The 15,248-nt window shown below is 49.2% G+C and overlaps 4 protein-coding genes across 4 annotated transcripts; 2 read left to right on the top strand and 2 right to left on the bottom strand.

The window, feature by feature from the left end:
• Nucleotides 1–328: 328 nt before the first annotated feature.
• Nucleotides 329–2,502, bottom strand: BCR38DRAFT_399079 (histidine phosphatase superfamily). Its single transcript, XM_040857703.1, has 2 exons — nt 2,262–2,502; nt 329–2,199 (listed from the first exon to the last, which is right to left on the bottom strand). Exons 1-2 carry the CDS (start codon nt 2,329–2,331, stop codon nt 776–778), a joined length of 1,494 nt encoding a protein of 497 aa, XP_040712312.1. The 5' UTR covers nt 2,332–2,502; the 3' UTR covers nt 329–775.
• Nucleotides 2,503–7,567: 5,065 nt separating this feature from the next.
• BCR38DRAFT_376010 (nonsense-mediated mRNA decay protein 3) lies at nt 7,568–9,657 on the top strand. Its single transcript, XM_040857344.1, has 2 exons — nt 7,568–7,751; nt 7,817–9,657. Exons 1-2 carry the CDS (start codon nt 7,684–7,686, stop codon nt 9,285–9,287), a joined length of 1,539 nt encoding a protein of 512 aa, XP_040712311.1. The 5' UTR covers nt 7,568–7,683; the 3' UTR covers nt 9,288–9,657.
• A 2,075-nt stretch (nt 9,658–11,732) lies between these two features.
• On the bottom strand, nt 11,733–12,971 carry BCR38DRAFT_445362 (uncharacterized protein). The gene has a single exon (XM_040861008.1). It carries the CDS (start codon nt 12,864–12,866, stop codon nt 11,928–11,930), a length of 939 nt encoding a protein of 312 aa, XP_040712310.1. The 5' UTR covers nt 12,867–12,971; the 3' UTR covers nt 11,733–11,927.
• A 295-nt stretch (nt 12,972–13,266) lies between these two features.
• BCR38DRAFT_350814 (Aldehyde/histidinol dehydrogenase) lies at nt 13,267–14,865 on the top strand (the record flags this gene model as incomplete). The annotated part of the gene is made up of 3 exons (XM_040856600.1): nt 13,267–13,671; nt 13,732–14,616; nt 14,752–14,865. 3 exons carry the CDS (start codon nt 13,267–13,269, stop codon nt 14,863–14,865), a joined length of 1,404 nt encoding a protein of 467 aa, XP_040712309.1.
• Nucleotides 14,866–15,248: the final 383 nt, after the last annotated feature.

Here is a 15,248-nt window from a genome sequence, read left to right as displayed (position 1 = left end):
CAGAAGTATGAGTATAGGGAACAATAGGAATCCCCTCCTAGCAGCCATTTTTTTCAAGACTTTGGAAGAAGTGCAAGCGGATTCAGAAAGAGGTACCGCCTCCGTTTGTCGGGTTGATCATGTGCGCCCCTTTCACGAATATGGAAGATGCGTTTATGGCTTTTGCTATGCCTGAGGGAGTCTCGCGTCTACCATATGTGCGAAGGTGGTTCGGGAGGAAGTTGACCGATAATTGGGACACTAAATATTGTCTTCTGTCAATGTTGAGTAAATATAAGTCTCTGCGTATAACGCTGATTCATCGCATTGCCGACGATTTGGTTCCAGATGGGCAGCCGCGTGGTCAGAAAAGTTCTTGTAAAATGCGGAGGTGAGTCTCATTCTCGGGTGTCCATTCATTGTGCAGTGATCTCATCTTTCTCGCAGGATACAATACAATCATTAAATGGACACCGGCTGCTTTGGAGGTTACGAGAATAATCCGCGGAGGCTGAGACCATTTATAGCGTCGATTGGAGAACTTTAGTGTGCTCAGTGATAGCATACGTAGGCACCAAATACCAGCGAGTTGCAGAAGCTACCAAATCGCAGCCTGCCTTCCGCTCCATTGCCAACACATCACCTTGCCAGTCACCTGAGAGGCTCGAATTGCCAGCCTTGCCCCCCCCGTGAAGCCGGAGAGCTTTTCTGTACGTCTCGGTGTTTTTGGGGTCGGTCTGGCCTACAAAATCGCTTCCAATCCAACCAAAATGGCCATTATACATTATATACAGGACTAAACGGCGCATGCGGCTTCCCACCTCGCATCACCATGTGTAACATTGAGCGCAGTCTTTACCATACTGGCACTCATAAAACTCTTCAAACTACAAGTTCCATACTGATCACTCTTACACCCCGTTGGCGCCAGGTCAAAATTCGCCTCATTTAGCACCAATTGAATCCTCTCCTCCCTACCTGCACAGTCCAAACCCTTCCACAACATCTGCGCCGCAAACGGCACCTGTCTCGCCGTCCTCCACGCCCGGTTCGGATCCACCGGCCCCTCCGCCGGATAGTTCGTGTCACTAGCAAGTCCCAAAGCCGTCAACCCCATGTCAATTGTGGTATCATGTCCGAAGTTCAGCGACAAGTTGACCTCGCTTTGCTGCATGAACGCCGTGACATTGCTCACGAGCAGGCTCCCTACAACGGGTCCCATATCACCAGGAAGTCCGTACCCGAACGCCCCGCGCATGAGCAGGTCGTACTCATACTCGTGTTTTAGGATCTCCTCGGGCTGAAAGACATCGCACCATGGCGATGCACCCACGCCGTACACGGCCGTTTCGTATGCGCAGCCGTAGAGCATGCCGTGCACATGCGCAGCAGTGAAGTTCACCTCCGGGTACGGTTTTGCCAGCAGGGCATTAATGCGCTTCGCGATGGGAGCGAGGTACACAGCGCCCCATTCCGCGACAGGGGCGCTGCCGTAAGCGTACTCCCAGCCGGCGCACGTGTCCATGGGCGTGATCCATGAGACAGTCTCCTCGTCCTCGGCGATGAGTTCCAGGGTCGCGGTCTCATTGACCGTGCGGCCGTAGTACCCGTCCATGAACCACTGCGCCGACTCGATGACGCGGTCTTGGTCCCCAGCTAGGACGGAGGTGGTGTAGAGGTTTGGGTAGGCTAGTCTGAGCGCTACGCCGTGGTCGAAGAGCTGCTGTCGGCCAGGAGCGGAGAGATCGTTGGTCTTGAGGGTGGTGTTCCAGCCAGTGGTGAAAAAAGAGAAGGCGGCAGGGAGCTTGGCACGGGGCTGTGAGAATTGGTCCGTGTGGTTGTTCATGTAGTAGGACAAGTTCTGGATGACGCCCAGCTCGTCTGAGAGCGGGTTGCGGCTGCCATGTCGGTGCACCAGGAATGCCTTCTCAACCGTACATCCGGGTGGCGTACCGCTTTTCAAAGACTCTGGGGTATTCGTGGGCACGAAATACGGTGACAAGTTTCCCAGGTGCTTATAGAGGTCGAATTTCTCAGACGCGTTCGGTGTTGGACTGGACGTCACGGCAGCGGGGAAACCGAGGATTGGCATCAGCCAGAAGGCCATCTGAAAGAGTCCCGACACCATAATCGCGACCAATATGAGCACACCGTATCGCCATGTTGTATGGCGGCGGCTTGACCCAGCTTTGTACCTGCTGGAACCCAGGAACAATGGATCTGCAAGGGCCGGTTAGCTGCTTAGGCGAAAGTGGAGGGATTGGCGGCGGTCACCGACGGACCTTCCTCATCTGGCAAGAGGTCGCGCGCGAGCTTCTCATCGCGACCGGGTATCGGCTCCTTGGGGGGCATATTGGATGATAGATTGAGATGATTTGGAGATAAGACGGCTGTCGCGGATGATTGTGACCACTCGATTACCAAGGAGCCATTTTGGGGTGGTTGGGAGTTGAGCGATTGCCGACGTGACGCAACTCCACACTGACGCTTGAACTATGCGAACTCTAGACTTCTCAGATAACGTAGTCCACAAGCGAACGGGTCACCCAACCGAACGGGTCACCCAACCGAACGGGTCACCCAACCGAACGGGTCACCCAACCGAACGGGTCACGCCAACTAGCAAAACATGGAATTCAACACGATTTCGCAACCACAACGATTTGATCCAGCGCTATTTCCACGCATTTCCTGCTGTACTTGCTGCGCAACGTCCTTTTGATCTTGAAGATCTTGTACGTCTTGTGAATTAAGTGATCCTCCAAGCCGTACTCGTGTTTTTTTGGCCCTGCGCCGCTTGCTAATTAGAGCATTTGCCTCTCGAAGTTCGGCGACCTCAGCTTGGAGTAAAGCCATCTTATGCATAATACTCCGCGCTCCTTTCGAAAACTGATCGATAGCATCGTAAATTGACATCGGGGAGCTATTCTGATGCCTAGAAATTCGAGATCTAATAAATTCGGATTGCGAAGTAGCCTCGGTTGGGTTGTTTGGCGTCCGAGAAGCCTAAGGAAGGGTTTCCCGCGTAGGGGGCCAGGAGGACGTTGGAGTCTGTAATTTCACATCCAGCTTCTCAATAACAATATCTGGGCTTAAAGCCACAAGCCCAGCCCCTTGAAATCCTGCACGAATATTGCTTTCGGTCAGGCTCGTCTTGAACGCGTCGCAAAATGCCGGAAGAAAGTCCTCCTTTGTGATATGCGAGTCGCGTAGCAGTCGGTTTGCCATATCTTCAACAGCACTTATCCGGGGAGGAAATGCTTGCGAATCTAGCTCAATTATCCTTTGAATAATCGTATTTTCTTCTAGTTTTGTTAGATTCCGACCGTTGGCTTCGATATTGCGACGTGATTGACGTTTTTGAAGACGCGCCTGGAGAGTAGTATTCGAGACTTTGTAGATTGTTGCAGCACGTCGGATACTAAGTGTTGAGTCATTTCTGATAGCCTGAGTTGCAAGGAGTAATTGAGATTCTTTTTGAGCAGAATCCATCGAGAATTAGTTGCGTGGTAAAGTTAGGAAGTTTAGTTCTATTTTTTGCTATGGGCGTGACCCGTTTGGTTGGGTGACCCGTTCGCTTGTGGACTACGTTAGTGAGTTAAGCTGAAATAATGATATAATTTGATTCGAAGAGAAGTAAGCAGGTCATAAAAACAACAAAAGCCTCCATAGGCAAAGAATTGAATCAAATTGCTATGGAATAGGCCGCTTGATTCTCTCTTTTTCTTTTCAAGAGAGTGACTACATACACAGGTCCTTAAATACCGTCAAGAACACGCTTACCTAACGTCCCACACCTACATCCGGGACACCCCCACATGTGGGACGCCCTAAAAATGACACTGTATATTATAACCATTAACTTCAACCTTTTTTTACACTTATTCTAATGCGACTACAATACAGTTTTCACCGTCACTAGGGTTTTCAGACTCGTTAGACTCATCTGTACTATCCTCAATTTCACCAGCCTCGATTTGAGCCTTCCGAATAGCCTTGATATTGTCAGATAGGGCACCTGGTTCCTAGGTTCAGAAATAATATGGCACTAGAGAAGACTATTGTCACTTAAAGTTCAGATGGCGAATGAGGAGCCGGGAGGCCGTTTGTGGCGGCTAGAGAGCCGCTTGTGGCGAATGAGAGCTGTTGAAGCCGTTTGCAGCGGATAGGGAATCGCTTGGTTGCAGATAAAGAGCCGCTATCCAAGATGTTGGCCGAAGTCGGAGGAACACAGACATGCGGAAGCAAACATCCAGAATCCAACAGAGAACCTCGGCTGGCTATAAGTAAGGAGTCGAGACGGAGGAAGATAGAGAGGGCAGAGATCAATAAACTACTGTGGACACCCCTACCTGCCATCATCAAGTGACCACCAGGGGAACACGCCTATTTCTCCCCTTCACTCTGTACTATCGCCTTCGGTCCAGGCCGTACCCTGACAAGAAGACAGACAGACAAGAACACACCTCATTTATATACAATCTTACGCACTGCTGACTACTCGATTGGACACACGTGATATTCGACAGATATTAGTAAACTTCGAATTTGGGCTCATCTTGACCTTCCTCCGCTTCCTAGCCCTACTAGCCTCAAGCTCTGCCTCTATTACCTCAATCTTTCGCTGTGCGACAGCTAATTGGTAGTACTTCTCGACAGCTAATTGGTAGTCCTTCTCATCAAAGCCCTTTTGAACTTTCCGAAAGAGTAGCCGCTGGGTATTTGGATCACTATCAAGCTTGCTGAATAAGCTGAGTTGATCTTGGAGCTCATCTCTCCTCTTAGGCGTTGACCAGGCTACTGCTGATGTCTCTAACGCCCAGTCCTGACTACCCTTACTATCAGAGTACCCTTTGCAAGTCTGACTAGGCTGTCTGATTGGTGCTGACGTATTCTCAAGGAGCAGGGGGCTCATAAGGGGTCTAGCTATGCTCGAAGGCCAGAGACCAGTATATTTCCATCCACTTATAATGTTCTTAGCGGTCAATGCTGCTATACGTGTCTTTCTATAGCAGAGGAGAAAGTTTCTCTTCCCTACGATAGTAGTAGTATCCCATCGGTCAAGGTAACCAAGCTCCTTCTTATAGGCTGCCTTGAGGGGTCCAAAGACTGACTGATCGAGAGGCTGGAGAACGTGGGATGTGTGTGGCGGCAAGAAAAGCAAGTGTATCTTGTTTATGAAGCAGAGGTACATAAACTCTGTCGTTTCGTGGCTACTATGCCCATCTAGGATAAGTAACCTAGTCTCTTCAGGGTCCTCTGGTTGAATCAAAGGAATAAAGATCTTTCGTAGCCACTCAATAGCCGTAGAGTCTGACGTCCACCCATTCTCTGTTGCTGTAAACCTCCAGGCTTCGTATGGAGTCAAGTCCAGAGGAAACCACTGCTGCTGGACAGACTTCCCCTTGTATATCACAAGTGGGGGTAGTGCAGTACCAGTCGCAGAGATACACTCTATAAGAGATGTCCAAGCTCGAGATCCAGGCTGTTTCTTCCGTATAGAACGAGTCTCAGATGATCCTAGAACAAGACCATTTGATCCTCTACCTTCTAGAATACCTGTCTCATCCATATTGTCTCATCCATATTGTATCGATTCGAGGCCTTAATAGCTTTGATCTCAGGGATAGCGAGGTATTTGAACCATTGCCTGATCACATTAGCTGAGGCTCCATTAATACGCTGGGAATCGATAGCTCTGCTTCTCTGGACCTTGACTGAAGGTTTAACGAAACCTCTAATAGTCTAGCTGCGTAAACCACTAAAGAGTATGTAAGGGTTTGTGCTAGTAAGTAAGTCCTGCTGCGGAGTCCTCAAGCAATAATATCGGGGTCTGACGTATGGAGTAGAGTGCTTTGGGTAACTGAAGTATTCAAGTAGGGTAATCGGGAATAGAGTCGTTAAGGCAGTTTGCCTCACCAATGGGTTAGATTGATGCTTAGATTGATCACTGAAGTAGAGACTGTCTATCTATGAAATGCCTGGGAGTCCTGTCCCTTATATATCCATCTCTCCTTCACTGATCCTGTTGGATCATTTGGATCGATCCATGATCCTCTCGAGCCTGGCTCGAACTGGATCTATCTCGATCCAATATATCCAGGTACCGAGGTACTTAGTCACGTGACCTTAGTTCCGTCGTTCTTCCGATGCGGGGTCCCGTGATCCTAGCGAGCGTGTCCACTCTGGCCTGCCAATAGGCCTTCTTTGTTGGTCCAGGTTTAATGGTTCGTAACAATACGATAGAGAATTTGGTACAAGAGGTAGGGTATGGTTCCTCGAATGTCGTGGATGCACGGACGGCTTGTAGAGGAGCTGCCCAGGCATCACCTGATACGCGACATACTGGTATATTCCCGTGGTCGAACCGTGAAAGCAGTAACTCACAGCTCCCCAAATCCAGCTCCAAGGTCCTCCGGCGATTTTTGCATCACTGTGTTTGTTGCCCTCCATTCGCTCGAGGACTTGGAGAATGCTTTCGAGCTCGAGATAATAGAGAGAAACTGTCAGATAGGGCACCTGGTTCCTAGGTTCAGAAATAATATGGCACTAGAGAAGACTATTGTCACTTAAAGTTCAGAAGGCGAAAGGACCCCTTTTCCCAAAAGTAACACCAAAGTTACTGTCCACTTAGGGTTCAGATACCTGAACAATGTACCTCCGACATGTTCTAAAGAATCTATAAAAGGCAGAGCAACGGGAGTTCGCGAGAACAGAGAACACAGGGAACAATACACCTCATTCATATACAATCTTACTGTCAGGGTCGTGTATGGGGGTACCAGTAGTTTATTGTTGTAGCACGAAGAATGGAACATCAGCCAGCTCGTGCAGTACCAATATACATGCGGTGCACGGGCCTAACCCCGTGACACTTACGCACTTCTGACTACTCGATTGGACACACGTCATATTCGACAGAAACGAAGGAGGTATAGATCGACTTCTTTCGAGATTTGTGCAGGGATGAGGATAGGTAAGACCGGTGTCGCTTTCTCTAGAACAATCCTAGCTTCTTTTTAAGTACAGAGAATGAACTCGTGAGTAGTGTCACGACCTGGGTTGCATCGCATTGGTAGAGACCTCGATTAGGTGCTATCGACGAAGATTCTACTCTAAGGAGCGATGGAAAGAAGATCACAACTTAGGTTTGAGGGAGCGCGACTAAGTCGTCCACGCTCGGCGGGGCTCCTACAGGGGTTATGATTGGCTTCCCATCTGGCACTGCCATGGCAGGTGTCCAGCTGTAAGTCACCTGGTTGTAGTGAGTCTGCGAGGGTTGACCTTCACAAGTAGGCGTAGATATCCTAAGATCTAGCTATATATTAGGTTACTATAATTACGACCAGAAATAATGCTCAATGATTTACTACCAATAATGCTAGGCGTGCTCTATAAATATACCTATAATACTTTTACTAGATATGATCTGCGCAAGAAGGACCATTTGACGTTAAAAAGGCTGCCAAGCGTTTAGGTTTAGGCGGCTGTAAGTGCGATAAGGAGTGGCAGTGCGTGTCTAGCCACATTTGTTGCTTATCAATCGAGGGGCAACCTTTTTTTTCCGAGTCGACATTCGAAAGTGACGAGCCCCGCCATTCCAGTTCGATAATCACTTGGACGCTAGAGGCATCCACGTTTGTGAAAGGATTTCGAAAACCACCAGGAATCAAACTTGGGAACATTGGAAGAAATCTCGTCAAGATGGATGTGGATATGGACGCTCCGATCTCGATCGCACCGTCGTCAGAGGCGCCTCGAACGGGTGCTACGTAGGTCTGCCCTTTATGATAGTAAACCCAAGTGCTCGATACTGACGTTGGATCTTGATCAACAGCATCTTCTGCTGCAACTGCGGCGCACCTATCGATGGAACGACCTCAACAAATGCCTTGTGCTATGACTGCATCAAGCTCACAATCGATATATCGCAAGGAATCCAGCGCGAATCCACCGTTCACTTCTGCCGAGACTGCGACAGATGGCTAGACCCGCCTCAACGCTGGATATCGGCGCCGCTCGAGTCGCGAGAGTTGTTGGGGTTGTGTCTGAAGAAGGTGCGGGGTTTACAGTCCAAAGTTCGAGTGGTGGATGCCAGATTTTTATGGACCGAACCGCATTCGCGAAGAATCAAACTCCAAATTACCGTCCAGGATTCAGTGGAAGACGGAGTGATTCTGCAGCAGAGCTTCGAGGTGGTGTTTGTCGTTGCCTGGCAGCAGTGCCCCGAGTGTGCCAAGTCTTACACGGCCAACGTGTGGAGAGCTTGTGTGCAAGTTCGCCAAAAGGTGTTGCACAAGCGCACCTTCCTATTCCTCGAGCAACTTATCCTGAAGCATGGGGCGCACAAAGATACCATAAATATCAAGGAGGCGAAGGACGGCATAGACTTCTACTTTGCAGCACGGAATCAGGCCGAGAAATTTGTCGACTTTCTCAAGTCGGTGGTGCCTGTGACTTCCAAGAACTCCCAGGAGCTTATTTCCCAGGATTCCCACACGGCCAAGAAGTCATACAAGTTTTCTTTCTCTGTCGAGTTGATACCCATCTGCAAAGACGATCTAGTGGCGCTGCCTATCAAGTTGGCGAAGCAAATCGGCAATATCTCACCACTAGTTTTATGTCACAAAATCGGTACATCCGTAAGCTTCTTGGATCCGAACACCCTCCAGACCGCGGAAGTTAGTTCACCAATCTACTGGCGAGCACCTTTCCTGTCCTTAGCGGATGCACAGGATTTAGTCGAGTTTATGGTTATGGATATTCAACCCATGGGTCCAACCAAGAACAAGTGGGTGTTGGCAGAAGTCGAAGTCGCACGAGAAAACGACCTCAGCAAGACCTACTTTGCGCGCACGCATCTAGGCGGCTTGCTCCACCCGGGCGATTCTGTTATGGGTTACATGCTGACAGGCACTAACTTCAACAACCAACAACTTGAGGCCATTGAGGAATCCCACGCCTACTCATCCACAATACCCGACGTCGTGCTCGTCAAGAAACACTACCCGAACCGTCGCCGCAATCGCAAGCGCAACTGGAAGCTGAAGCGCATGAATAAGGATGAGGGCGACTTGCTGCCCAAGAAGGCTGACCAGGAGCGAATGGATGCCGAGTATGAGCGATTCTTGCAAGACATTGAGGAGGACGAGGAGTTTAGGAGCGGAGTTGCGCTCTACAAGCAGCCGAAGAAGGCGGATGAGATGAGTGTGGCTGATTCTGAAATGGACGATGAGGATACTTTGCCTGGTGTTGATATGAATGAGTTACTCGATGACTTTGACGAGCTTACTATGGAGGAGCATTAGAGCTTGGAAGGTGGATTTGGAGTTTCGTGCCAGATGACTGATCGCCATGGTATGCTCACCCAAGCTCAGTGGTTATTCGTTCTTTCCATGCGAAATCAAGTACGGGTGATATGGGCGTCGTCGGGATGGATTAGATTCATGATTCATAGTTGTTGCATTCGATGAAAGTCTGGCGTCAAGGCAGGGAAAATTTATGAGTGCCTGGGTGGCTTAGACACGGGAATGAAAACACGATATTCGATAGCAGCTCCATTGGCCTGTCGTTCGCATTGAGTTGCAAGTACTCATCGTGCAGGGAGCAACAGTCCCCCATGTGTACCTCGGGTACTTCGAAGATTGAAGAGCGATAGTTCCATCTCATGCAGACCGCTGTGAATGAAATGCGGGCCCAGAGTATGATAACACAAAAGTTGTAGGCGGGATAGGGTCAATCAACTATCTCATTCTGGCTCTTTCTCTGAATCTAAATTGTCATTCCCATATGCCTGTCCAGCAACATCAAATACTGCAAAATTTCCAATAATTCCGCCATGACTTGTTGATATTTCGTCGTATCCGAATCGTACCAATACTCCATGCAGCAGCACAAGTATGCATTCCGCATTCCTTGTCACAAGGCCAAATCTCACAATCAAGCATCCTCTTCACCACTGGACCAATAGTCATCCCTGAACAGGCTTCTAGTTCTCCTTCACCTTGAGTTGGCGGCCAGTGGCAGAAGTTGAAGTGCGACCCTCAGCAGCTTTGCCACACGCCACACTTCTGCTTCTTGCTTTGTCCAGCCTTGACATCCGAGTTCGAAGCCTCCGAGCGCGGACGCTCGTCGATCAACTCCTCCTTTTCACCGAGGACTTGGATAATCTTTTGGGGCGAGGCGACTGCTTAGGCTTTGGTGATGGTGCTCATGGATTTCAAGGGCGTGGTGGACCAGTCTGGCTCTGGCGGTTTGACTTCAGGGGGAGAAACATTCATCTATGAGTAGGCAGGGCTGGCATTATCCCACTTTTCCCTCTCGGCTTCTGGTCGCTTCTCCAGCAACTTCTTCAAGTTCTCGCAGTATTTGAAGGCGTCATGGTGCGATTGCATAACCTCTCCCAATCGTTCCTGGTGGGCCTTGTCATCGGAGTTGCCGTGCCTGGTGAATTAGTTGTCCATTGTCTTTCGGAGGTCCTCTGAGGATTCGATTTGCGATCAACTGGGCCATGCCGCGGTGCTTGAAGAGGTCATCATTGTCTTTGTTGTCGTTTGCATCGGCTTTGGGATCGTCCAGGTCCATTCGACAGTAGGCATCCTGCTCAACGTCCTCTTTACCATACCCTCCCTTCTCTTTGCCTTCTGGCCCATTATTTTCCAACTCGCCATTTGGTCTTATCGTCCATTTGGTCAGCATCCTCTTGTTCGCCCTCCTCATTCTCATCTCCATGTTCATCATCGTCAACCTCCTGCGCATGCCCATCTTGATTGTCCTCAGAGTCTTTAAACATCTCAGATATTGAGTCTGCCCCATTGACATGTCCATGCTGACAGTTTTCCAGGTAAAACCCTCTCAAATTTCGTATTCTAATGCCGGTTCGTGCCTCGAGTCACATTTTAGCGTCGAATCGTTCTTTACAGTCGAAACAAGAGAAATCTGAACGATTAGTTGATAGAAAGGTCGAAAATTAAATGGCAGTAACACAACTCGTAGGAATGAGCTTCGTTAGCCAGTATCTCCAGGGGCTCTTGCACAGATTTTCTCTCAACTTGAGACGCATCCTCGCCGTTGAACTAGAACCCGCCTCCTCCTCAAAATACCCTAGAAGATTTGAGGCACACCGATAGACATGGCGAGTACAAACCACGATAGCATAGTAGTCCCATAGTGCAATAATATCCTCTTCTCTAACCTCCATCGAGTCCAATTCCTTCAAAATCACACCGGCGAACATGAGGTCCTTTGCATCATCTGGTCAGTGCCCTCGGCCTTTTCCTCACTCGTGGGATAGTGCAGCTCGATAAAGCTTTGGAATCTCTCGAGGTCACCATCAAGCCAGTGGTTGTCGTCGAGAATCATGAACGCAGTGAAGAGGCTCACGTTTAGCATCTGTATCTCAATATTTCAGCACTGGTTGAAGAGTGAGGAATAATTATTAATCTTGTCTTGGTGTGCATTTTCGAAGAGTTCGGCCGTGTCTTCGAATTCCTCGGAAACAGACATGATGGGCAGATGGGTCCTGTGAGTGATTCAGAGAATTTCGGCGGCATACCTTTTGGCTGCTGTTTCATATTGAGATTTCTGATTACGTATGGTTGTGTTGACTTGTCGATGATGTGTCGCCTATTTGAGAATTGGGGACAGGCTCTCCTTATATGTATGAGCTAAGGGGGGTTAAGGATACGCATGATAGTAGAGGTATTCTACAACTCTTTCATCAAGGCGACCACTGAGAACAGCAGCTTAAGATTCCGATCGATAAATTCTCCTTGATCCAGGAGGCGATTCCTTGTTGGCCACTTGTACATGCCCATTCATCATAATTCTATCCTTGAAAGATTACCAGATGCTCTAGGTCTTGTATGCAGCCTGCTTGTCATGTATTTATGCGGGAGTTCTGCCAATGTCTTCGTTGAATTCGGGTATCATTACGTTGGAAAACTTATTTAGGCAAACAACATGCGTGAGACGCGCTCAGCATCTTCAGGCAATTGCTCAATCCCCTTTTTGGCCACCGCAGACTGCTCGAATTGTCGCAAGCTCTTTGTCTGGCTTGAAACATTGCCACCTTTATTCTTCTTCTTCGCCGCTGCTTTGGACTGAATGCCATCCAACATCTTGGCCTTCTCGACGTTCCGCACGAAGTCCTTGTTCTCCTTGTTGGTCTTGCTGATTTCAGCTCTCATCCTACTCATCTTCTCGGCTGCCTCTGCAGATATTTGTGCCGTTAAGTCGTTCCATTTGAAGCCCTTTAGGTAGAGCAGATTCCAAATGTCGTCGCGGTAGAAAGTCCCTTTCTTGCCGCCGATTGTCCGCGCGTTGAGGAGGTCAACCGCCTTTTTGGCATCTCGCTTGTTGACAAACTCTACCCAGCCGTCCGTGTATGAACGCTTCTTGTTTCCTCCATTGTGAACTCGCTGCGAATGCGCTTTGGGGTCCTCTGGGGTCAAGAAGATGCGGTTGATGGTCCCGTATGGCTCTAGTAATGATCGCAGTTTCTGAGGTTTCATGAAGGGTGGTATACGGCTGAGGTACACAACTCCGGACTTCTTCACTGCCGCTTCTGTGGCGACCAAATTCTTCTTGGTCAACGGCTTCGATACTCCTGGCAGCTCGGTTGGTGCATCTTCTACCGAAGATTTGTCGTTTGGATTTCCGTTTTTTGGCTTCACCTTCTCCTCAATCTCAGTATCCGCTTCCTTCGAGTCCTCCTCCTCTTCACTGAGATCCTCGAAACCATCGCCGTCGCTGATATCGTCTTGCTCTAGCCGTTGCCGTTTCGAGCTGCGGCCGCCCTTCTGCAGTTCCGTTTCAGATTCATAGCTACCATTGTCGTCTTCGCTATCGTCCACGTCGAGGAAGGCGTTGCGCTTTTCGGCAGGCATGATAGTTGGAATGGTTGGGTAGGATGTAGCAATAGGCGGGTTTGTACTCAGTGCTAGGGCGTTGCCGACTGTAGAAGTGCACGTTGTAGAGGGAAGCTCTCTATCGACCCTGGCTTGCTACAAAAAATTACAGTGGAGAAGTGCCCCACCGCTTACTTGCATGGCGATGTAATGTGCAATGCAGTGGCTCTAATCACTCTTATCGAGACTTATCGCACTTCCGAGCTCGGGGGTAGCTCTTACCTCAAAACAGGTGCCCCTCCATTAAACGTCATCGAGCTGTACCACTTGCATCTTTTTACTCACTTATTTCGGCACACTACAACCAATATTATAAGTAAAACATTCATACCCTACTTCCTCCGACTTTATTTCACTCAAATCCTACAGACCAATAAATATGTCTGTCGAGGTTCTTACCACCATCTCCCCCACTACCAATGAGCCTATCATAACAAGGAATGGCGTCAGTGCCGCGGAGCTGGAGGAAATTCCCAAGACTGCCGAGAAGGCATTTCAGAGCTGGCGCAAGACGCCATTCAATGACCGTCAGATCATTGTCAAGAAGGCCCTGAAGCTTCTTAGTGACAAGAAGGATGAGCTGGCGCAAGAAATCACAGTTCAGATGGGCAGGCCCATCCGATACACTGGTGTTGAGGTCACGACTGCTGTCAAACGTGGCGATTACCTTCTCAAAATCAGCGAAGAGGCCCTCAAGGACACTGAAGGCGAGGCTGAGAAGGGATTCAAGCGGTATATTCGAAAGATCCCTGTTGGCCCGGTTCTGATCATCTTCGCATGGAATGTAAGATATGCGTGTTCCATGTGGCATGTCTTGCATCGGATGCTAAGCTTACTCTGATAGTACCCTTACTTAATCCTTGTCAACTCTCTGATTCCGGCATTGCTCTCCGGAAACTCGGTCATTCTGAAGCCATCACCACAAACCCCGACAATCGTCGAGCAAGTCGCCAAGGTTTTTGCCGAGGCTGGACTGCCCGCTGGCGTCCTGCAGTACTTCCACTCTGGCTCTCCAGTGATGATTGAGTCGATCGTCAGAAACCCGAAGGTCGCTCTGGTCTGCTTCACTGGGTCAGTGGCTGGCGGCCTTGCAGTTCAAAAGGCAGCATCCGATCGAATTGTCAACGTTGGCCTCGAGCTTGGTGGCAAGGATCCCGCCTACGTCAGAAGCGATGTTAAACTTGACTGGGCTGCTGAAGAAATTGTCGACGGCTCAATTTTCAATTCTGGTCAAAGCTGCTGTGCGATCGAGAGGGTTTACGTCGATGAGAAAGTTTACGACGAATTCATCAAGGCGGCCCAAAAGGTCCTCGAGGGTTACAAGGTCGGCGACCCTTCAGACAAGGAGACACAGATTGGACCCGTCATCTCTGCCAGGTCTAAGGAGACAATTGAAGCACATATCCAGGATGCACTTAGCAAAGGCGCCAAAGACGCCACCCCAGACAATGTGACATTCAAGGATCTCCCAGTGAAGGGCAACTTCGTGAAACCCACGCTCCTGGTCGACGTCAACCACAGCATGACCGTCATGACCGAGGAAACGTTCGGCCCAGTAATTGCAGTCATGAAGGTCAAGGGTGACGATGAGGCAGTCAGCCTGATGAACGACAGCGAGTTTGGACTTACTGCCAGCATCTGGACCAAAGACACGGCCAAGGGACATGAGCTCGCCGAAGAAGTCGAGGCCGGAACGGTCTTTGTCAACCGCGCAGACTACCCAGCTCCAGTAAGTTCTACGCCATTCATATTTTTCTTTTTTAAATCTATCCAACTGTTGACAGCTTGTAACTGACAATATCCCACTTCGTTTCCTTCTATTGGTTGCTCTTCTTGATCTATAACTTGCTAACAATACATTCAGGATTTGGCTTGGACTGGCTGGAAGAATTCGGGCAAGGGCGTCACTCTTAGCAAATTCGGATTTGACCAGTTCCTCAAGTTGAAGAGTTTCCATTTGAAGGACTATCCTAACTAGGGTATGGAGGATAGCCGGCAGCAATGGTTCTTCGAAAGATATTCAATCTTCGCATTGAGAAGACGCAGACGCTGGAAGAAAGTAGAAGCCGATAGAGAGAAGATGAACACCCGAGTTAATATGTTCCTAAATGCCCCGACACAACGCTGCTCTCACCAAAGGTTCACCTCCTGGAGAGCTTGGTGGGCAGCAACGCCAATATTCCAACACACTGCTCGGCTGAAATCAAGAAACAACAGCTGGAAATCTTGGTGGGCTTCAGCACCTAAATATCCTAAGAAAAGCTTCGAGGCGTGGAGGAAAGGGCTGCATTTCGGAAGCCCACAGTCCTGAGGCTAGCCGGGACCATTCCCGTTTTGAAACTGAATCAGATGAGGAATTAT

This window comes from Pseudomassariella vexata, assembly GCF_002105095.1.
Source record: "Pseudomassariella vexata strain CBS 129021 chromosome Unknown BCR38scaffold_13, whole genome shotgun sequence".
Taxonomy (NCBI): domain Eukaryota; kingdom Fungi; phylum Ascomycota; class Sordariomycetes; order Amphisphaeriales; family Pseudomassariaceae; genus Pseudomassariella; species Pseudomassariella vexata.
This window is presented reverse-complemented; position numbering and strand designations above follow the sequence as displayed.